This window comes from Leptodactylus fuscus, unplaced genomic scaffold, assembly GCF_031893055.1.
Source record: "Leptodactylus fuscus isolate aLepFus1 unplaced genomic scaffold, aLepFus1.hap2 HAP2_SCAFFOLD_139, whole genome shotgun sequence".
NCBI classification, from domain to species: Eukaryota; Metazoa; Chordata; class Amphibia; order Anura; family Leptodactylidae; genus Leptodactylus; species Leptodactylus fuscus.
Genome location: NW_027440161.1, coordinates 6,462 through 32,485, shown reverse-complemented (window position 1 = coordinate 32,485; position 26,024 = coordinate 6,462). Strand labels below are relative to the sequence as shown.

At 42.5% G+C, this 26,024-nt stretch overlaps 1 protein-coding gene across 1 annotated transcript in view; it reads left to right on the top strand.

Moving 5' to 3' along the window:
- Positions 1-25,650, top strand: part of LOC142187209 (ATP-binding cassette sub-family G member 1-like) — a gene marked incomplete at its 3' end in the record, with an annotated part of 110,445 nt that extends 84,795 nt beyond the window's left edge. The window contains exons 9-10 of the mRNA XM_075261462.1: positions 22,670-22,815; positions 25,441-25,650. Of these exons, the coding sequence (XP_075117563.1) occupies positions 22,670-22,815; positions 25,441-25,650 (356 nt within the window). The remainder of the gene's footprint in view (positions 1-22,669; positions 22,816-25,440) is intronic.
- Positions 25,651-26,024: the final 374 nt, after the last annotated feature.

Below are 26,024 nucleotides of genomic sequence, written 5' to 3'. Positions count from 1 at the left end.
GTACAAACATTACATTACTTATCCTGTATTATACTCCAGAGCTGCGCTCACTATTCTGCTGGTACAGTCACTGTGTACATACATTACATTACATTACTTATCCTGTATTATACTCCAGAGCTGCGCTCACTATTCTGCTGGTACAGTCACTGTGTACATACATTACATTACTTATCCTGTATTATACTCCAGAGCTGCGCTCAATATTCTGCTGGTACAGTAACTGTGTACATACATTACATTGCTTATCCTGTATTATACTCCAGAGCTGCGCTCACTATTCTGCTGGTACAGTCACTGTGTACATACATTACATTACTTATCCTGTATTATACTCCAGAGCTGCGCTCACTATTCTGCTGGTACAGTCACTGTGTACATACATTACATTACTTATCCTGTATTATACTCCAGAGCTGCGCTCACTATTCTGCTGGTGCAGTCACTGTGTACATACATTACATTACTTATCCTGTATTATACTCCAGAGCTGCGCTCACTATTCTGCTGGTGCAGTCACTGTGTACATACATTACATTACTTATCCTGTATTATACTCCAGAGCTGCGCTCACTATTCTGCTGGTACAGTCACCGTGTACATACATTACATTACTTATCCTGTATTATACTCCAGAGCTGCGCTCACTATTCTGCTGGTCACTGTGTACATACATTACATTACTTATCCTGTATTATACTCCAGAGCTGCGCTCACTATTCTGCTGGTCACTGTGTACATACATTACATTACTTATCCTGTATTATACTCCAGAGCTGCGCTCACTATTCTGCTGGTAGTCACTGTGTACATACATTACATTACTTATCCTGTATTATACTCCAGAGCTGCGCTCACTATTCTGCTGGTACAGTCACTGTGTACATACATTACATTACTTATCCTGTATTATACCCCAGAGCTGCGATCACTATTCTGCTGGTACAGTCACTGTGTACATACATTACATTACTTATCCTGTATTATACCCCAGAGCTGCGCTCACTATTCTGCTGGTGCAGTCACTGTGTACATACATTACATTACTTATCCTGTATTATACTCCAGAGCTGCGCTCACTATTCTGCTGGTACAGTCACTGTGTACATACATTACATTACTTATCCTGTATTATACTCCAGAGCTGCGCTCACTATTCTGCTGGTACAGTCACTGTGTACATACATTACATTACTTATCCTGTATTATACTCCAGAGCTGTGCTCACTATTTTGTTGGTACAGTCACTGTGTACATACATTACATTACTTATCCTGTATTATACTCCAGAGCTGCGCTCACTATTCTGCTGGTACAGTCACTGTGTACATACATTACATTACTTATCCTGTATTATACTCCAGAGCTGCGCTCACTATTTTGTTGGTACAGTCACTGTGTACATACATTACATTACTTATCCTGTATTACACTCTAGAGCTGCGCTCACTATTCTGCTGGTACAGTCACTGTGTACATACATTACATTACTTATCCTGTATTACACTCTAGAGCTGCGCTCACTATTCTGCTGGTCACTGTGTACATACATTACATTACTTATCCTGTATTATACCCCAGAGCTGCGCTCACTATTCTGCTGGTGCAGTCACTGTGTACATACATTACATTACTTATCCTGTATTATACTCCAGAGCTGCGCTCACTATTCTGCTGGTGCAGTCACTGTGTACATACATTACATTACTTATCCTGTATTATACTCCAGAGCTGCGCTCACTATTCTGCTGGTACAGTCACTGTGTACATACATTACATTACTTATCCTGTATTATACTCCAGAGCTGTGCTCACTATTCTGCTGGTACAGTCACCGTGTACATACATTACATTACTTATCCTGTATTATACTCCAGAGCTGCGCTCACTATTCTGCTGGTCACTGTGTACATACATTACATTACTTATCCTGTATTATACTCCAGAGCTGCGCTCACTATTCTGCTGGTGCAGTCACTGTGTACATACATTACATTACTTATCCTGTATTATACTCCAGAGCTGCGCTCACTATTCTGCTGGTCACTGTGTACATACATTACATTACTTATCCTGTATTATACTCCAGAGCTGCGCTCACTATTCTGCTGGTCACTGTGTACATACATTACATTACTTATCCTGTATTATACTCCAGAGCTGCGCTCACTATTCTGCTGGTAGTCACTGTGTACATACATTACATTACTTATCCTGTATTATACTCCAGAGCTGCGCTCACTATTCTGCTGGTACAGTCACTGTGTACATACATTACATTACTTATCCTGTATTATACCCCAGAGCTGCGATCACTATTCTGCTGGTACAGTCACTGTGTACATACATTACATTACTTATCCTGTATTATACCCCAGAGCTGCGCTCACTATTCTGCTGGTGCAGTCACTGTGTACATACATTACATTACTTATCCTGTATTATACTTCAGAGCTGCGCTCACTATTCTGCTGGTACAGTCACTGTGTACATACATTAGTTATCCTGTATTATACTCCAGAGCTGCGCTCACTATTCTGCTGGTACAGTCACTTTGTACATACATTACATTACTTATCCTGTATTATACTCCAGAGCTGCGCTCACTATTCTGCTGGTACAGTCACTGTGTACAAACATTACATTACTTATCCTGTATTATACTCCAGAGCTGCGCTCACTATTCTGCTGGTACAGTCACTGTGTACATACATTACATTACTTATCCTGTATTATACTCCAGAGCTGCGCTCAATATTCTGCTGGTACAGTAACTGTGTACATACATTACATTGCTTATCCTGTATTATACTCCAGAGCTGCGCTCACTATTCTGCTGGAACAGTCACTGTGTACATACATTACATTACTTATCCTGTATTATACTCCAGAGCTGCACTCACTATTCTGCTGGTACAGTCACTGTGTACATACATTACATTACTTCTCCTGTATTATACTCCAGAGCTGCGCTCACTATTCTGCTGGTACAGTCACTGTGTACATACATTACATTACTTATCCTGTATTATACTCCAGAGCTGCGCTCACTATTCTGCTGGTGCAGTCACTGTGTACATACATTACATTACTTATCCTGTATTATACTCCAGAGCTGCACTCACTATTCTGCTGGTACAGTCACTGTGTACATATATTACATTACTTATCCTGTATTATACTCCAGAGCTGCGCTCACTATTCTGCTGGTGCAGTCACTGTGTACATACATTACATTACTTATCCTGTATTATACTCCAGAGCTGCACTCACTATTCTGCTGGTACAGTCACTGTGTACATACATTACATTACTTCTCCTGTACTATACTCCAGAGCTGCGCTCACTATTCTGCTGGTACAGTCACTGTGTACATACATTACATTACTTATCCTGTATTATACTCCAGAGCTGCGCTCACTATTCTGCTGGTCACTGTGTACATACATTACATTACTTATCCTGTATTATACTCCAGAGCTGCGCTCACTATTCTGCTGGTACAGTCACTGTGTACATACATTACTTATCCTGTATTATACTCCGGAGCGGCGCTCACTATTCTGCTGGTACAGTTACTGTGTACATACATTACATTACTTATCCTGTATTATACTCCAGAGCTGCGCTCACTATTCTGCTGGTACAGTCACTGTGTACATACATTACATTACATTACTTATCCTGTATTATACTCCAGAGCTGCGCTCACTATTTTGTTGGTACAGTCACTGTGTACATACATTACATTACTTATCCTGTATTATACTCCAGAGCTGCGCTCACTATTCTGCTGGTACAGTCACTGTGTACATACATTACATTACTTATCCTGTATTATACTCCAGAGCTGCGCTCACTATTCTGCTGGTACAGTCACTGTGTACATACATTACATTACTTATCCTGTATTATACTCCAGAGCTGCGCTCACTATTCTGCTGGTGCAGTCACTGTGTACATACATTACTTATCCTGTATTATACTCCAGAGCTGCGCTCACTACTCTGCTGGTACAGTCACTTTGTACATACATTACATTACTTATCCTGTATTATACTCCAGAGCTGCGCTCAATATTCTGCTGGTACAGTAACTGTGTACATACATTACATTACTTATCCTGTATTATACTCCAGAGCTGCGCTCACTATTCTGCTGGTACAGTCACTGTGTACATACATTACATTACTTATCCTGTATTATACCCCAGAGCTGCGCTCACTATTCTGCTGGTACAGTCACTGTGTATATACATTACATTACTTATCCTGTATTATACTGCAGAGCTGCGCTCACTATTCTGCTGATACAGTCACTGTGTACATACATTACATTACTTATCCTGTATTATACTCCAGAGCTGCGCTTACTATTCTGCTGGTACAGTCACTGTGTACATACATTACTTATCCTGTATTATACCCCAGAGCTGCGCTCACTATTCTGCTGGTACAGTCACTGTGTACATACATTACTTATCCTGTATTATACCCCAGAGCTGCGCTCACTATTCTGCTGGTACAGTCACTGTGTACATACATTACATTACTTATCCTGTATTATACCCCAGATCTGCGCTCACTATTCTGCTGGTACAGTCACTGTGTACATACATTACATTACTTATCCTGTATTATACTCCAGAGCTGCACTCACTATTCTGCTGGTGCAGTCACTGTGTACATACATTACATTACTTATCCTGTATTATACTCCAGAGCTGCGCTCACTATTCTGCTGGTGCAGTCACTGTGTACATACATTACATTACTTCTCCTGTATTATACCCCAGAGCTGCGCTCACTATTCTGCTGGTGCAGTCACTGTGTACATACATTACATTACTTATCCTGTATTATACTCCAGAGCTGCGCTCACTATTCTGCTGGTACAGTCACTGTGTACATACATTACATTACTTATCCTGTATTATACCCCAGAGCTGCGCTCACTATTCTGCTGGTGCAGTCACTGTGTACATACATTACATTACTTATCCTGTATTATACTCCAGAGCTGCGCTCACTATTCTGCTGGTGCAGTCACTGTGTACATACATTACATTACTTATCCTGTATTATACCCCAGAGCTGCGCTCACTATTCTGCTGGTGCAGTCACTGTGTACATACATTACATTACTTATCCTGTATTATACTCCAGAGCTGCGCTCACTATTCTGCTGGTGCAGTCACTGTGTACATACATTACATTACTTATCCTGTATTATACCCCAGAGCTGTGCTCACTATTCTGCTGGTGCAGTCACTGTGTACATACATTACATTACTTATCCTGTATTATACTCCACAGCTGTGCTCACTATTCTGCTGGTACAGTCACTGTGTACATACATTACATTACTTATCCTGTATTATACCCCAGAGCTGCGCTCACTATTCTGCTGGTGCAGTCACTGTGTACATACATTACATTACTTATCCTGTATTATACTCCAGAGCTGCGCTCACTATTCTGCTGGTGCAGTCACTGTGTACATACATTACATTACTTATCCTGTATTATACCCCAGAGCTGCGCTCACTATTCTGCTGGTACAGTCACTGTGTACATACATTACATTACTTATCCTGTATTATACTCCAGAGCTGCGCTCACTATTCTGCTGGTACAGTCACTGTGTACATACATTACATTACTTATCCTGTATTATACTCCAGAGCTGCGCTCACTATTCTGCTGGTACAGTCACTGTGTACATACATTACATTATTTATCCTGTATTATACTCCAGAGCTGCGCTCACTATTCTGCTGGTACAGTCACTGTGTACATACATTACATTACTTATCCTGTATTATACTCCAGAGCTGCGCTCACTATTCTGCTGGTACAGTCACTGTGTACATACATTACATTACTTATCCTGTATTATACTCCAGAGCTGCGCTCACTATTCTGCTGGTCACTGTGTACATACATTACATTACTTATCCTGTATTATACTCCAGAGCTGCGCTCACTATTCTGCTGGTCACTGTGTACATACATTACATTACTTATCCTGTATTATACTCCAGAGCTGCGCTCACTATTCTGCTGGTAGTCACTGTGTACATACATTACATTACTTATCCTGTATTATACTCCAGAGCTGCGCTCACTATTCTGCTGGTACAGTCACTGTGTACATACATTACATTACTTATCCTGTATTATACCCCAGAGCTGCGATCACTATTCTGCTGGTACAGTCACTGTGTACATACATTACATTACTTATCCTGTATTATACCCCAGAGCTGCGCTCACTATTCTGCTGGTGCAGTCACTGTGTACATACATTACATTACTTATCCTGTATTATACTTCAGAGCTGCGCTCACTATTCTGCTGGTACAGTCACTGTGTACATACATTAGTTATCCTGTATTATACTCCAGAGCTGCGCTCACTATTCTGCTGGTACAGTCACTTTGTACATACATTACATTACTTATCCTGTATTATACTCCAGAGCTGCGCTCACTATTCTGCTGGTACAGTCACTGTGTACAAACATTACATTACTTATCCTGTATTATACTCCAGAGCTGCGCTCACTATTCTGCTGGTACAGTCACTGTGTACATACATTACATTACTTATCCTGTATTATACTCCAGAGCTGCGCTCAATATTCTGCTGGTACAGTAACTGTGTACATACATTACATTGCTTATCCTGTATTATACTCCAGAGCTGCGCTCACTATTCTGCTGGAACAGTCACTGTGTACATACATTACATTACTTATCCTGTATTATACTCCAGAGCTGCACTCACTATTCTGCTGGTACAGTCACTGTGTACATACATTACATTACTTCTCCTGTATTATACTCCAGAGCTGCGCTCACTATTCTGCTGGTACAGTCACTGTGTACATACATTACATTACTTATCCTGTATTATACTCCAGAGCTGCGCTCACTATTCTGCTGGTGCAGTCACTGTGTACATACATTACATTACTTATCCTGTATTATACTCCAGAGCTGCACTCACTATTCTGCTGGTACAGTCACTGTGTACATATATTACATTACTTATCCTGTATTATACTCCAGAGCTGCGCTCACTATTCTGCTGGTGCAGTCACTGTGTACATACATTACATTACTTATCCTGTATTATACTCCAGAGCTGCACTCACTATTCTGCTGGTACAGTCACTGTGTACATACATTACATTACTTCTCCTGTACTATACTCCAGAGCTGCGCTCACTATTCTGCTGGTACAGTCACTGTGTACATACATTACATTACTTATCCTGTATTATACTCCAGAGCTGCGCTCACTATTCTGCTGGTCACTGTGTACATACATTACATTACTTATCCTGTATTATACTCCAGAGCTGCGCTCACTATTCTGCTGGTACAGTCACTGTGTACATACATTACTTATCCTGTATTATACTCCGGAGCGGCGCTCACTATTCTGCTGGTACAGTTACTGTGTACATACATTACATTACTTATCCTGTATTATACTCCAGAGCTGCGCTCACTATTCTGCTGGTACAGTCACTGTGTACATACATTACATTACATTACTTATCCTGTATTATACTCCAGAGCTGCGCTCACTATTTTGTTGGTACAGTCACTGTGTACATACATTACATTACTTATCCTGTATTATACTCCAGAGCTGCGCTCACTATTCTGCTGGTACAGTCACTGTGTACATACATTACATTACTTATCCTGTATTATACTCCAGAGCTGCGCTCACTATTCTGCTGGTACAGTCACTGTGTACATACATTACATTACTTATCCTGTATTATACTCCAGAGCTGCGCTCACTATTCTGCTGGTGCAGTCACTGTGTACATACATTACTTATCCTGTATTATACTCCAGAGCTGCGCTCACTACTCTGCTGGTACAGTCACTTTGTACATACATTACATTACTTATCCTGTATTATACTCCAGAGCTGCGCTCAATATTCTGCTGGTACAGTAACTGTGTACATACATTACATTACTTATCCTGTATTATACTCCAGAGCTGCGCTCACTATTCTGCTGGTACAGTCACTGTGTACATACATTACATTACTTATCCTGTATTATACCCCAGAGCTGCGCTCACTATTCTGCTGGTACAGTCACTGTGTATATACATTACATTACTTATCCTGTATTATACTGCAGAGCTGCGCTCACTATTCTGCTGATACAGTCACTGTGTACATACATTACATTACTTATCCTGTATTATACTCCAGAGCTGCGCTTACTATTCTGCTGGTACAGTCACTGTGTACATACATTACTTATCCTGTATTATACCCCAGAGCTGCGCTCACTATTCTGCTGGTACAGTCACTGTGTACATACATTACTTATCCTGTATTATACCCCAGAGCTGCGCTCACTATTCTGCTGGTACAGTCACTGTGTACATACATTACATTACTTATCCTGTATTATACCCCAGATCTGCGCTCACTATTCTGCTGGTACAGTCACTGTGTACATACATTACATTACTTATCCTGTATTATACTCCAGAGCTGCACTCACTATTCTGCTGGTGCAGTCACTGTGTACATACATTACATTACTTATCCTGTATTATACTCCAGAGCTGCGCTCACTATTCTGCTGGTGCAGTCACTGTGTACATACATTACATTACTTCTCCTGTATTATACCCCAGAGCTGCGCTCACTATTCTGCTGGTGCAGTCACTGTGTACATACATTACATTACTTATCCTGTATTATACTCCAGAGCTGCGCTCACTATTCTGCTGGTACAGTCACTGTGTACATACATTACATTACTTATCCTGTATTATACCCCAGAGCTGCGCTCACTATTCTGCTGGTGCAGTCACTGTGTACATACATTACATTACTTATCCTGTATTATACTCCAGAGCTGCGCTCACTATTCTGCTGGTGCAGTCACTGTGTACATACATTACATTACTTATCCTATATTATACCCCAGAGCTGCGCTCACTATTCTGCTGGTGCAGTCACTGTGTACATACATTACATTACTTATCCTGTATTATACTCCAGAGCTGCGCTCACTATTCTGCTGGTGCAGTCACTGTGTACATACATTACATTACTTATCCTGTATTATACCCCAGAGCTGTGCTCACTATTCTGCTGGTGCAGTCACTGTGTACATACATTACATTACTTATCCTGTATTATACTCCACAGCTGTGCTCACTATTCTGCTGGTACAGTCACTGTGTACATACATTACATTACTTATCCTGTATTATACCCCAGAGCTGCGCTCACTATTCTGCTGGTGCAGTCACTGTGTACATACATTACATTACTTATCCTGTATTATACTCCAGAGCTGCGCTCACTATTCTGCTGGTGCAGTCACTGTGTACATACATTACATTACTTATCCTGTATTATACCCCAGAGCTGCGCTCACTATTCTGCTGGTACAGTCACTGTGTACATACATTACATTACTTATCCTGTATTATACTCCAGAGCTGCGCTCACTATTCTGCTGGTACAGTCACTGTGTACATACATTACATTACTTATCCTGTATTATACTCCAGAGCTGCGCTCACTATTCTGCTGGTACAGTCACTGTGTACATACATTACATTATTTATCCTGTATTATACTCCAGAGCTGCGCTCACTATTCTGCTGGTACAGTCACTGTGTACATACATTACATTACTTATCCTGTATTATACTCCAGAGCTGCGCTCACTATTCTGCTGGTACAGTCACTGTGTACATACATTACATTACTTATCCTGTATTATACTCCAGAGCTGCGCTCACTATTCTGCTGGTCACTGTGTACATACATTACATTACTTATCCTGTATTATACTCCAGAGCTGCGCTCACTATTCTGCTGGTACAGTCACTGTGTACATACATTACTTATCCTGTATTATACTCCGGAGCGGCGCTCACTATTCTGCTGGTACAGTTACTGTGTACATACATTACATTACTTATCCTGTATTATACTCCAGAGCTGCGCTCACTATTCTGCTGGTACAGTCACTGTGTACATACATTACATTACTTATCCTGTATTATACTCCAGAGCTGCGCTCACTATTTTGTTGGTACAGTCACTGTGTACATACATTACATTACTTATCCTGTATTATACTCCAGAGCTGCGCTCACTATTCTGCTGGTACAGTCACTGTGTACATACATTACATTACTTATCCTGTATTATACTCCAGAGCTGCGCTCACTATTCTGCTGGTACAGTCACTGTGTACATACATTACTTATCCTGTATTATACTCCAGAGCTGCGCTCACTATTCTGCTGGTGCAGTCACTGTGTACGTACATTACATTACTTATCCTGTATTATACTCCAGAGCTGCACTCACTATTCTGCTGGTACAGTCACTGTGTACATACATTACATTACTTATCCTGTATTATACTCCAGAGCTGCGCTCACTATTCTGCTGGTACAGTCACTGTGTACATACATTACTTATCCTGTATTATACTCCAGAGCTGCGCTCACTATTCTGCTGGTACAGTCACTGTGTATACACATTACATTACTTATCCTGTATTATACTTCAGAGCTGCGCTCACTATTCTGCTGGTACAGTCACTGTGTACATACATTACTTATCCTGTATTATACTCCAGAGCTGCGCTCACTACTCTGCTGGTACAGTCACTGTGTACATACATTACATTACTTATCCTGTATTATACCCCAAAGCTGCGCTCACTATTCTGCTGGTACAGTCACTTTGTACATACATTACATTACTTATCCTGTATTATACTCCAGAGCTGCGCTCAATATTCTGCTGGTACAGTAACTGTGTACATACATTACATTACTTATCCTGTATTATACTCCAGAGCTGCGCTCACTATTCTGCTGGTACAGTCACTGTGTACATACATTACATTACTTATCCTGTATTATACCCCAGAGCTGCGCTCACTATTCTGCTGGTACAGTCACTGTGTACGTACATTACATTACTTATCCTGTATTATACTCCAGAGCTGCGCTCACTATTCTGCTGGTGCAGTCACTGTGTACATACATTACATTACTTATCCTGTATTATACCCCAGAGCTGCGCTCACTATTCTGCTGGTACAGTCACTGTGTACATACATTACATTATTTATCCTGTATTATACTCCAGAGCTGCGCTCACTATTCTGCTGGTGCAGTCACTGTGTACATACATTACATTACTTATCCTGTATTATACTCCAGAGCTGCGCTCACTATTCTGCTGGTACAGTCACTGTGTACATACATTACATTACTTATCCTGTATTATACTCCAGAGCTGCGCTCACTATTCTGCTGGTACAGTCACTGTGTACATACATTACATTACTTATCCTGTATTATACCCCAGAGCTGCGCTCACTATTCTGCTGGTACAGTCACTGTGTACATACATTACATTACTTATCCTGTATTATACTCCAGAGCTGCGCTCACTATTCTGCTGGTACAGTCACTGTGTACATACATTACATTACTTATCCTGTATTATACTCCAGAGCTGCGCTCACTATTCTGCTGGTACAGTCACTGTGTACATACATTACATTACTTATCCTGTATTATACTCCAGAGCTGCGCTCACTATTCTGCTGGTACAGTCACTGTGTACATACATTACATTACTTATCCTGTATTATACCCCAGAGCTGCGCTCACTATTCTGCTGGTACAGTCACTGTGTACATACATTACATTACTTATCCTGTATTATACTCCAGAGCTGCGCTCACTATTCTGCTGGTACAGTCACTGTGTACATACATTACATTACTTATCCTGTATTACACTCCAGAGCTGCGCTCACTATTCTGCTGGTACAGTCACTGTGTACATACATTACATTACTTATCCTGTATTATACTCCAGAGCTGCGCTCACTATTCTGCTGGTACAGTCACTGTGTACATACATTACATTACTTATCCTGTATTATCCTCCAGAGCTGCGCTCACTATTCTGCTGGTACAGTCACTGTGTACATACATTACATTACTTATCCTGTATTATACTCCAGAGCTGCGCTCACTATTCTGCTGGTACAGTCACTGTGTACATACATTACATTACTTATCCTGTATTATACTCCAGAGCTGCGCTGACTATTCTGCTGGTACAGTCACTGTGTACATACATTACATTACTTATCCTGTATTATACTCCAGAGCTGCGCTCACTATTCTGCTGGTACAGTCACTGTGTACATACATTACATTACTTATCCTGTATTATCCTCCAGAGCTGCGCTCACTATTCTGCTGGTCACTGTGTACATACATTACATTACTTATCCTGTATTATCCTCCAGAGCTGCGCTCACTATTCTGCTGGTACAGTCACTGTGTACATACATTACATTACTTATCCTGTATTATACCCCAGAGCTGCGCTCACTATTCTGCTGGTACAGTCACTGTGTACATACATTACATTACTTATCCTGTATTATACCCCAGAGCTGCGCTCACTATTCTGCTGGTCACTGTGTACATACATTACATTACTTATCCTGTATTATACTCCAGAGCTGCGCTCACTATTCTGCTGGTACAGTCACTGTGTACATACATTACATTACTTATCCTGTATTATACTCCAGAGCTGCGCTCACTATTCTGCTGGTACAGTCACTGTGTACATACATTACATTACTTATCCTGTATTATACTCCAGAGCTGCGCTGACTATTCTGCTGGTACAGTCACTGTGTACATACATTACATTACTTATCCTGTATTATCCTCCAGAGCTGCGCTCACTATTCTGCTGGTACAGTCACTGTGTACATACATTACATTACTTATCCTGTATTATACTCCAGAGCTGCGCTCACTATTCTGCTGGTACAGTCACTGTGTACATACATTACATTACTTATCCTGTATTATACTCCAGAGCTGCGCTGACTATTCTGCTGGTACAGTCACTGTGTACATACATTACATTACTTATCCTGTATTATACTCCAGAGCTGCGCTCACTATTCTGCTGGTACAGTCACTGTGTACATACATTACATTACTTATCCTGTATTATCCTCCAGAGCTGCGCTCACTATTCTGCTGGTCACTGTGTACATACATTACATTACTTATCCTGTATTATCCTCCAGAGCTGCGCTCACTATTCTGCTGGTACAGTCACTGTGTACATACATTACATTACTTATCCTGTATTATACCCCAGAGCTGCGCTCACTATTCTGCTGGTACAGTCACTGTGTACATACATTACTTATCCTGTATTATACCCCAGAGCTGCGCTCACTATTCTGCTGGTCACTGTGTACATACATTACTTATCCTGTATTATACTCCAGAGCTGCGCTCACTATTCTGCTGGTACAGTCACTGTGTACATACATTACATTACTTATCCTGTATTATACTCCAGAGCTGTGCTCACTATTCTGCTGGTACAGTCACTGTGTACATACATTACATTACTTATCCTGTATTATACTCCAGAGCTGCGCTCACTATTCTGCTGGTGCAGTCACTGTGTACATACATTACATTACTTATCCTGTATTATACTCCAGAGCTGCGCTCACTATTCTGCTGGTACAGTCACTGTGTACATACATTACATTACTTATCCTGTATTATACCCCAGAGCTGCGCTCACTATTCTGCTGGTGCAGTCACTGTGTACATACATTACATTACTTATCCTGTATTATACTCCAGAGCTGCGCTCACTATTCTGCTGGTACAGTCACTGTGTACATACATTACATTACTTATCCTGTATTATACTCCAGAGCTGCGCTCACTATTCTGCTGGTACAGTCACTGTGTACATACATTACATTACTTATCCTGTATTATACTCCAGAGCTGCGCTCACTATTCTGCTGGTACAGTCACTGTGTACATACATTATATTACTTATCCTGTATTATACTCCAGAGCTGCGCTCACTATTCTGCTGGTACAGTCACTGTGTACATACATTACATTACTTATCCTGTATTATCCTCCAGAGCTGCGCTCACTATTCTGCTGGTACAGTCACTGTGTACATACATTACATTACTTATCCTGTATTATACTCCAGAGCTGCGCTCACTATTCTGCTGGTACAGTCACTGTGTACATACATTACATTACTTATCCTGTATTATACTCCAGAGCTGCGCTCACTATTCTGCTGGTACAGTCACTGTGTACATTACATTACATTACTTATCCTGTATTATACTCCAGAGCTGCGCTCACTATTCTGCTGGTACAGTCACTGTGTACATACATTACATTACTTATCCTGTATTATACTCCAGAGCTGCGCTGACTATTCTGCTGGTGCAGTCACTGTGTACATACATTACATTACTTATCCTGTATTATACTCCAGAGCTGCGCTCACTATTCTGCTGGTACAGTCACTGTGTACATACATTACATTACTTATCCTGTATTATCCTCCAGAGCTGCGCTCACTATTCTGCTGGTCACTGTGTACATACATTACATTACTTATCCTGTATTATCCTCCAGAGCTGCGCTCACTATTCTGCTGGTACAGTCACTGTGTACATACATTACATTACTTATCCTGTATTATACCCCAGAGCTGCGCTCACTATTCTGCTGGTACAGTCACTGTGTACATACATTACATTACTTATCCTGTATTATACCCCAGAGCTGCGCTCACTATTCTGCTGGTCACTGTGTACATACATTACATTACTTATCCTGTATTATACTCCAGAGCTGCGCTCACTATTCTGCTGGTACAGTCACTGTGTACATACATTACATTACTTATCCTGTATTATACTCCAGAGCTGCGCTCACTATTCTGCTGGTACAGTCACTGTGTACATACATTACATTACTTATCCTGTATTATACTCCAGAGCTGCACTCACTATTCTGCTGGTACAGTCACTGTGTACATACATTACATTACTTATCCTGTATTATACTCCAGAGCTGCGCTCACTATTCTGCTGGTACAGTCACTGTGTACATACATTACATTACTTATCCTGTATTATACTCCAGAGCTGCGCTCACTATTCTGCTGGTACAGTCACTGTGTACATACATTACATTACTTATCCTGTATTATACTCCAGAGCTGTGCTCACTATTCTGCTGGTACAGTCACTGTGTACATACATTACATTACTTATCCTGTATTATACTCCAGAGCTGCACTCACTATTCTGCTGGTACAGTCACTGTGTACATACATTACATTACTTATCCTGTATTATACTCCAGAGCTGCGCTCACTATTCTGCTGGTGCAGTCACTGTGTACATACATTACATTACTTATCCTGTATTATACCCCAGAGCTGCGCTCACTATTCTGCTGGTACAGTCACTGTGTATATACATTACATAACTTATCCTGTATTATACTCCAGAGCTGCGCTCACTATTCTGCTGGTGCAGTCACTGTGTATATACATTACATTACTTATCCTGTATTATACTCCAGAGCTGCACTCACTATTCTGCTGGTGCAGTCACTGTGTACATACATTACATTACTTATCCTGTATTATACTCCAGAGCTGCGCTCACTATTCTGCTGGTACAGTCACTGTGTACATACATTACTTATCCTGTATTATACTCCAGAGCTGCACTCACTATTCTGCTGGTGCAGTCACTGTGTACATACATTACATTACTTATCCTGTATTATACTCCAGAGCTGCACTCACTATTCTGCTGGTGCAGTCACTGTGTACATACATTACATTACTTATCCTGTATTATACTCCAGAGCTGCGCTCACTATTCTGCTGGTACAGTCACTGTGTACATACATTACATTACTTATCCTGTATTATACTCCAGAGCTGCGCTCACTATTCTGCTGGTACAGTCACTGTGTACATACATTACATTACTTATCCTGTATTATACTCCAGAGCTGCGCTCACTATTCTGCTGGTCACTGTGTACATACATTACATTACTTATCCTGTATTATACTCCAGAGCTGCGCTCACTATTCTGCTGGTACAGTCACTGTGTACATACATTACTTATCCTGTATTATACTCCGGAGCGGCGCTCACTATTCTGCTGGTACAGTTACTGTGTACATACATTACATTACTTATCCTGTATTATACTCCAGAGCTGCGCTCACTATTCTGCTGGTACAGTCACTGTGTACATACATTACATTACTTATCCTGTATTATACTCCAGAGCTGCGCTCACTATTTTGTTGGTACAGTCACTGTGTACATACATTACATTACTTATCCTGTATTATACTCCAGAGCTGCGCTCACTATTCTGCTGGTACAGTCACTGTGTACATACATTACATTACTTATCCTGTATTATACTCCAGAGCTGCGCTCACTATTCTGCTGGTACAGTCACTGTGTACATACATTACTTATCCTGTATTATACTCCAGAGCTGCGCTCACTATTCTGCTGGTGCAGTCACTGTGTACGTACATTACATTACTTATCCTGTATTATACTCCAGAGCTGCACTCACTATTCTGCTGGTACAGTCACTGTGTACATACATTACATTACTTATCCTGTATTATACTCCAGAGCTGCGCTCACTATTCTGCTGGTACAGTCACTGTGTACATACATTACTTATCCTGTATTATACTCCAGAGCTGCGCTCACTATTCTGCTGGTACAGTCACTGTGTATACACATTACATTACTTATCCTGTATTATACTTCAGAGCTGCGCTCACTATTCTGCTGGTACAGTCACTGTGTACATACATTACTTATCCTGTATTATACTCCAGAGCTGCGCTCACTACTCTGCTGGTACAGTCACTGTGTACATACATTACATTACTTATCCTGTATTATACCCCAAAGCTGCGCTCACTATTCTGCTGGTACAGTCACTTTGTACATACATTACATTACTTATCCTGTATTATACTCCAGAGCTGCGCTCAATATTCTGCTGGTACAGTAACTGTGTACATACATTACATTACTTATCCTGTATTATACTCCAGAGCTGCGCTCACTATTCTGCTGGTACAGTCACTGTGTACATACATTACATTACTTATCCTGTATTATACCCCAGAGCTGCGCTCACTATTCTGCTGGTACAGTCACTGTGTACGTACATTACATTACTTATCCTGTATTATACTCCAGAGCTGCGCTCACTATTCTGCTGGTGCAGTCACTGTGTACATACATTACATTACTTATCCTTTATTATACCCCAGAGCTGCGCTCACTATTCTGCTGGTACAGTCACTGTGTACATACATTACATTATTTATCCTGTATTATACTCCAGAGCTGCGCTCACTATTCTGCTGGTGCAGTCACTGTGTACATACATTACATTACTTATCCTGTATTATACTCCAGAGCTGCGCTCACTATTCTGCTGGTACAGTCACTGTGTACATACATTACATTACTTATCCTGTATTATACTCCAGAGCTGCGCTCACTATTCTGCTGGTACAGTCACTGTGTACATACATTACATTACTTATCCTGTATTATACCCCAGAGCTGCGCTCACTATTCTGCTGGTACAGTCACTGTGTACATACATTACATTACTTATCCTGTATTATACTCCAGAGCTGCGCTCACTATTCTGCTGGTACAGTCACTGTGTACATACATTACATTACTTATCCTGTATTATACTCCAGAGCTGCGCTCACTATTCTGCTGGTACAGTCACTGTGTACATACATTACATTACTTATCCTGTATTATACTCCAGAGCTGCGCTCACTATTCTGCTGGTACAGTCACTGTGTACATACATTACATTACTTATCCTGTATTATACCCCAGAGCTGCGCTCACTATTCTGCTGGTACAGTCACTGTGTACATACATTACATTACTTATCCTGTATTATACTCCAGAGCTGCGCTCACTATTCTGCTGGTACAGTCACTTTGTACATACATTACATTACTTATCCTGTATTACACTCCAGAGCTGCGCTCACTATTCTGCTGGTACAGTCACTGTGTACATACATTACATTACTTATCCTGTATTATACTCCAGAGCTGCGCTCACTATTCTGCTGGTACAGTCACTGTGTACATACATTACATTACTTATCCTGTATTATCCTCCAGAGCTGCGCTCACTATTCTGCTGGTACAGTCACTGTGTACATACATTACATTACTTATCCTGTATTATACTCCAGAGCTGCGCTCACTATTCTGCTGGTACAGTCACTGTGTACATACATTACATTACTTATCCTGTATTATACTCCAGAGCTGCGCTGACTATTCTGCTGGTACAGTCACTGTGTACATACATTACATTACTTATCCTGTATTATACTCCAGAGCTGCGCTCACTATTCTGCTGGTACAGTCACTGTGTACATACATTACATTACTTATCCTGTATTATCCTCCAGAGCTGCGCTCACTATTCTGCTGGTCACTGTGTACATACATTACATTACTTATCCTGTATTATCCTCCAGAGCTGCGCTCACTATTCTGCTGGTACAGTCACTGTGTACATACATTACATTACTTATCCTGTATTATACCCCAGAGCTGCGCTCACTATTCTGCTGGTCACTGTGTACATACATTACATTACTTATCCTGTATTATACTCCAGAGCTGCGCTCACTATTCTGCTGGTACAGTCACTGTGTACATACATTACATTACTTATCCTGTATTATACTCCAGAGCTGCGCTCACTATTCTGCTGGTACAGTCACTGTGTACATACATTACATTACTTATCCTGTATTATACTCCAGAGCTGCGCTGACTATTCTGCTGGTACAGTCACTGTGTACATACATTACATTACTTATCCTGTATTATCCTCCAGAGCTGCGCTCACTATTCTGCTGGTACAGTCACTGTGTACATACATTACATTACTTATCCTGTATTATACTCCAGAGCTGCGCTCACTATTCTGCTGGTACAGTCACTGTGTACATACATTACATTACTTATCCTGTATTATACTCCAGAGCTGCGCTGACTATTCTGCTGGTACAGTCACTGTGTACATACATTACATTACTTATCCTGTATTATACTCCAGAGCTGCGCTCACTATTCTGCTGGTACAGTCACTGTGTACATACATTACATTACTTATCCTGTATTATCCTCCAGAGCTGCGCTCACTATTCTGCTGGTCACTGTGTACATACATTACATTACTTATCCTGTATTATCCTCCAGAGCTGCGCTCACTATTCTGCTGGTACAGTCACTGTGTACATACATTACATTACTTATCCTGTATTATACCCCAGAGCTGCGCTCACTATTCTGCTGGTACAGTCACTGTGTACATACATTACTTATCCTGTATTATACCCCAGAGCTGCGCTCACTATTCTGCTGGTCACTGTGTACATACATTACATTACTTATCCTGTATTATACTCCAGAGCTGCGCTCACTATTCTGCTGGTACAGTCACTGTGTACATACATTACATTACTTATCCTGTATTATACTCCAGAGCTGTGCTCACTATTCTGCTGGTACAGTCACTGTGTACATACATTACATTACTTATCCTGTATTATACTCCAGAGCTGCGCTCACTATTCTGCTGGTGCAGTCACTGTGTACATACATTACATTACTTATCCTGTATTATACTCCAGAGCTGCGCTCACTATTCTGCTGGTACAGTCACTGTGTACATACATTACATTACTTATCCTGTATTATACCCCAGAGCTGCGCTCACTATTCTGCTGGTGCAGTCACTGTGTACATACATTACATTACTTATCCTGTATTATACTCCAGAGCTGCGCTCACTATTCTGCTGGTACAGTCACTGTGTACATACATTACATTACTTATCCTGTATTATACTCCAGAGCTGCGCTCACTATTCTGCTGGTACAGTCACTGTGTACATACATTACATTACTTATCCTGTATTATACTCCAGAGCTGCGCTCACTATTCTGCTGGTACAGTCACTGTGTACATACATTATATTACTTATCCTGTATTATACTCCAGAGCTGCGCTCACTATTCTGCTGGTACAGTCACTGTGTACATACATTACATTACTTATCCTGTATTATCCTCCAGAGCTGCGCTCACTATTCTGCTGGTACAGTCACTGTGTACATACATTACATTACTTATCCTGTATTATACTCCAGAGCTGCGCTCACTATTCTGCTGGTACAGTCACTGTGTACATACATTACATTACTTATCCTGTATTATACTCCAGAGCTGCGCTGACTATTCTGCTGGTGCAGTCACTGTGTACATACATTACATTACTTATCCTGTATTATACTCCAGAGCTGCGCTCACTATTCTGCTGGTACAGTCACTGTGTACATACATTACATTACTTATCCTGTATTATCCTCCAGAGCTGCGCTCACTATTCTGCTGGTCACTGTGTACATACATTACATTACTTATCCTGTATTATCCTCCAGAGCTGCGCTCACTATTCTGCTGGTACAGTCACTGTGTACATACATTACATTACTTATCCTGTATTATACCCCAGAGCTGCGCTCACTATTCTGCTGGTACAGTCACTGTGTACATACATTACATTACTTATCCTGTATTATACCCCAGAGCTGCGCTCACTATTCTGCTGGTCACTGTGTACATACATTACATTACTTATCCTGTATTATACTCCAGAGCTGCGCTCACTATTCTGCTGGTACAGTCACTGTGTACATACATTACATTACTTATCCTGTATTATACTCCAGAGCTGCGCTCACTATTCTGCTGGTACAGTCACTGTGTACATACATTACATTACTTATCCTGTATTATACTCCAGAGCTGCACTCACTATTCTGCTGGTACAGTCACTGTGTACATACATTACTTATCCTGTATTATACTCCAGAGCTGCGCTCACTATTCTGCTGGTACAGTCACTGTGTACATACATTACATTACTTATCCTGTATTATACTCCAGAGCTGCGCTCACTATTCTGCTGGTACAGTCACTGTGTACATACATTACATTACTTATCCTGTATTATACTCCAGAGCTGCGCTCACTATTCTGCTGGTACAGTCACTGTGTACATACATTACATTACTTATCCTGTATTATACTCCAGAGCTGTGCTCACTATTCTGCTGGTACAGTCACTGTGTACATACATTACATTACTTATCCTGTATTATACTCCAGAGCTGCACTCACTATTCTGCTGGTACAGTCACTGTGTACATACATTACATTACTTATCCTGTATTATACTCCAGAGCTGCGCTCACTATTCTGCTGGTGCAGTCACTGTGTACATACATTACATTACTTATCCTGTATTATACCCCAGAGCTGCGCTCACTATTCTGCTGGTACAGTCACTGTGTATATACATTACATAACTTATCCTGTATTATACTCCAGAGCTGCGCTCACTATTCTGCTGGTGCAGTCACTGTGTTTATACATTACATTACTTATCCTGTATTATACTCCAGAGCTGCACTCACTATTCTGCTGGTGCAGTCACTGTGTACATACATTACATTACTTATCCTGTATTATACTGCAGAGCTGCGCTCACTATTCTGCTGGTGCAGTCACTGTGTACATACATTACATTACTTATCCTGTATTATACTCCAGAGCTGCACTCACTATTCTGCTGGTACAGTCACTGTGTACATACATTACATTACTTATCCTGTATTATACTCCAGAGCTGCGCTCACTATTCTGCTGGTACAGTCACTGTGTACATACATTACTTATCCTGTATTATACTCCAGAGCTGCGCTCACTATTCTGCTGGTGCAGTCACTGTGTACATACATTACATTACTTATCCTGTATTATACCCCAGAGCTGCACTCACTATTCTGCTGGTACAGTCACTGTGTACATACATTACATTACTTATCCTGTATTATACTCCAGAGCTGCGCTCACTATTCTGCTGGTACAGTCACTGTGTACATACATTACATTACTTATCCTGTATTATACTCCAGAGCTGCGCTCACTACTCTGCTGGTCACTGTGTACATACATTACATTACTTATCCTGCGCTCACCATTCTGCTGTATCCCTGTATACATTATGGTTGTTATAGTCGGGGTTCTTCTTGTGTGTATGATATGGGGTACTCCTTCCTGTATTATAGCCGGGTGTATATATTATTGGTGTATTATAGTGATATATTGGTGCAGATGTGTGTTATTTCTCTGCTGTGTTATCGCCCTCTGCTGGTCCTGTGATATATTACCTGTCTGTGTTATTTCCTATCGCTGTATAAAGCTTTGGTGGAATGTTTTGTTCCTGCAGACTTGTGTGTTTCCATGGTAACAGACTACCCCTGGTGTCTCCGGCCGTTTGCTCCGCCCCTACATTCGGTAGTTTGGTTGCAGTGTGACGGCCGGGTCTGACTACACTAGGTTAGTTTGTAGTCTGTTACCGTGGAGACACAAAGCGCCAGGAAATGATAAATAACGACAATCTACAACGATTTTATTTACTGTAAATACAAAAGATTAAAAAAAACCCTCATGTTTTAGTTCCCAATAATCTTTATTGCTCGTGTCGCCTTTACGATGAGCCTGTAAGGGGCGGTCTATTTGTACCAATGTCCTACCATGATCTCGCCTTGACCCATCTTCTTCTCCCCCCGCAGTAATGGAAGTGGCCTCTGGCGAGTACGGAGACCAGAACCCCCGACTCGTCCGAGCCGTACAAGAGATGGGCGGGGTGGAGCAGAAACGGGACCATTGTGGGGACACGGAGCCCAACCCCTTCCTGTGGCACAAACCATCTGATGAGGTAAATAGGGGTGGTGACTAGTCCATGACTACCAGATGTGTCATAGGGGGAGGCAACTTCAGGGTCCCGTTAAAGTTAATGATTTTGGGAATTGTTTAGTCCATCAACGTTTTCCACATCCTTACCGCCCATCGTGAACATAGCCCCACCCACTTCCACTTTGACCCCGCCCATTCATTTCTCCTGCCACTCAGTATAATGTCCCCTCTATCTGCCCCCACAGTATAATGTCCCCTCTATCTGCCCCCACAGTATAATGTCCCCCTCTATCTGCCCCCACAGTATAATGTCCCCCTCTATCAGCCCCCACAGTATAATGTCCCCCTCTATCTGCCCCCACAGTATAATGTCCCCCTCTATCTGCCCCCACAGTATAATGTCCCCCTCTATCTACCCCACAGTATAATGTCCCCCTCTTTCTGCCCCCACAGTATAATGTCCCCCTCTATCTGCCCCCACAGTATAATGTCCCCCTCTATCTGCCCCCACAGTATAATGTCCCCCTCTATCTACCCCACAGTATAATGTCCCCCTCTATCTGCCCCCACAGTATAATGTCCCCCTCTATCTGCCCCCACAGTATAATGTCCCCCTCTATCTACCCCACAGTATAATGTCCCCCTCTATCTGCCCCCACAGTATAATGTCCCCCTCTATCTGCCCCCACAGTATAATGTCCCCCTCTATCTGCCCCCACAGTATATCGCCCTCCTGCAGCCCCCACAGTATAATGTGCCCCTCTATCTGCCCCCACAGTATAATGTCCCCCTCTATCTGCCCCCACAGTATAATGTCCTCCTCCAGTATAATGTCCCCCTCTATCTGCCCCCACAGTATAATGTCCCCCTCTATCTGCCCCCACAGTGTAATGTCCCCCTCTATCTGCCCCCCACAGTATAATGTGCCCCTCTATCTGCCCCCACAGTATAATGTCCCCCTCTATCTGCCCCCACAGTGTAATGTCCCCCTCTATCTGCCCCCCACAGTATAATGTGCCCCTCTATCTGCCCCCACAGTATAATGTCCCCCTCTATCTGCCCCCACAGTATAATGTCCTCCTCCAGTATAATGTCCCCTCTATCTGCCCCTCCAGTATAATGTCCCCCTCTATCTGCCCCCACAGTATAATGTCCCCCTCTATCTGCCCCCCACAGTATAATGTCCCCCTCTATCTGCCCCCCACAGTATAATGTCCCCCTCTATCTGCCCCCACAGTATAATGTCCCCCTCTATCTGCCCCCACAGTATAATGTCCCCCTCTATCTGCTCCCACAGTATATCCCCCTCCTGCAGCCCCCACAGTATAATGTGCCCCTCTATCTGCCCCCACAGTGTAATGTCCCCCTCTATCTGCCCCCCACAGTATAATGTGCCCCTCTATCTGCCCCCACAGTATAATGTCCCCCTCTATCTGCCCCCACAGTGTAATGTCCCCCTCTATCTGCCCCCCACAGTATAATGTCCCCCTCTATCTGCCCCCACAGTATAATGTCCTCCTCCAGTATAATGTCCCCTCTATCTGCCCCTCCAGTATAATGTCCCCCTCTATCTGCCCCCACAGTATAATGTCCCCCTCTATCTGCCCCACAGTATAATGTCCCCCTCTATCTGCCCCCACAGTATAATGTCCCCTCTATCTGCCCCTCCAGTATAATGTCCCCCTCTATCAGCCCCCCACAGTATAATGTCCCCCTCCAGTAGCCCCCACAGTATAATGTCCCCCTCTATCTGCCCCCACAGTATAATGTCCCCCTCTATCTGCCCCCACAGTATAATGTCTCCCTCTATTTGCCCCCACAGTATAATGTCCCCCTCTATCTGCCCCCACAGTATAATGTCCCCCTCTATCTGCCCCCACAGTATAATGTCCCCCTCTATCTGCCCCCACAGTATAATGTCCCCCTCTATCTACCCCACAGTATAATGTCCCCCTCTATCTGCCCCCACAGTATAATGTCCCCCTCTATTTGCCCCCACAGTATAATGTCCCCCTCTATCTGCCCCCACAGTATAATGTCCCCCTCTATATGCCCCCACATTATAATGTCCCCCTCTATCTGCCCCCACAGTATAATGTCCCCCTCTATCAGCCCCCCACAGTATAATGTCCCCCTCTATCAGCCCCCACAGTATAATGTCCCCCTCTATCTGCCCCCACAGTATAATGTCCCCCTCTATCTGCCCCCACAGTATAATGTCCCCCTCTATCAGCCCCCACAGTATAATGTCCCCCTCTATCTGCCCCCACAGTATAATGTCCCCCTCTATCTGCCCCCACAGTATAATGTCCCCCTCTATCAGCCCCAGGGGGCAGTTGGGCGTCTTCTTCTTCTTCACCCTTGTAAGTGACTGGACACAGATCCCTAACCTGTGCGGCTGAGTCTTGGTTATTTGGGAGGTATTCACACGTTACATAGTCTACAGTCTCCACCCAGGACAAGAAATCATGGCGGCTTCTTCTCAGGAAGTGACATCATAGTCGTGTGAATAACTGAAGTGATGTCACTTCCTGTGAAGGACCCAGCCATGATGTGTAATCTCTCTGAAGTGCAGTCATGTGACTCAGTACAACCAATGAATGAGCTGGCTAGTGTTTGGTCATGTGACCTGCGCCTCTCGTTGCAGGACGCGACGCCTACGGAGGGTTGTCACAGTTTCTCCGCCAGCTGCCTCACCCAGTTCTGTATCCTGTTCCGGAGGACGTGTCTGAGCATCATGCGCGACTCTGTAAGTTGGGACCACCAGCGCCGCCGCCATCTTGTTTCCATGGGTTGTCACTCGTCTCTTAACGTCTTTGACTATTTCAAGGTCGGGAACCTTCGGCCTCCGGCTGTTGTGAGACGACAACTCCCAGCATGCTCCATTCCCAGGACAGCGGAGCCAGTGCATGCTGGGAGTTGTAGTCTCACAACAGCCGATGGTTGGCGGTAAATGCGCTGCCGCTCCATAGCCCCGGGTACCAGGCCTGCCATCCCTTTAAGGCGCCCTCCAGGGTTTCTCTATTGTGGATTTGCATTGTCTCATACAGAATTCCCATTGACCTTAGTTTCCATGGCGACAGGAGCGATTTTCTGCGATTTGTGACAATCCCAAGGAAAGTGACCTATAGGGGGGATATAAGGCGGATATCAGCGGGGGCGCTCTATATGTAACCCCTATACGTGTACCCGTATAATACTGCCATATAGTGCTGTATAATGAGCCTGTAT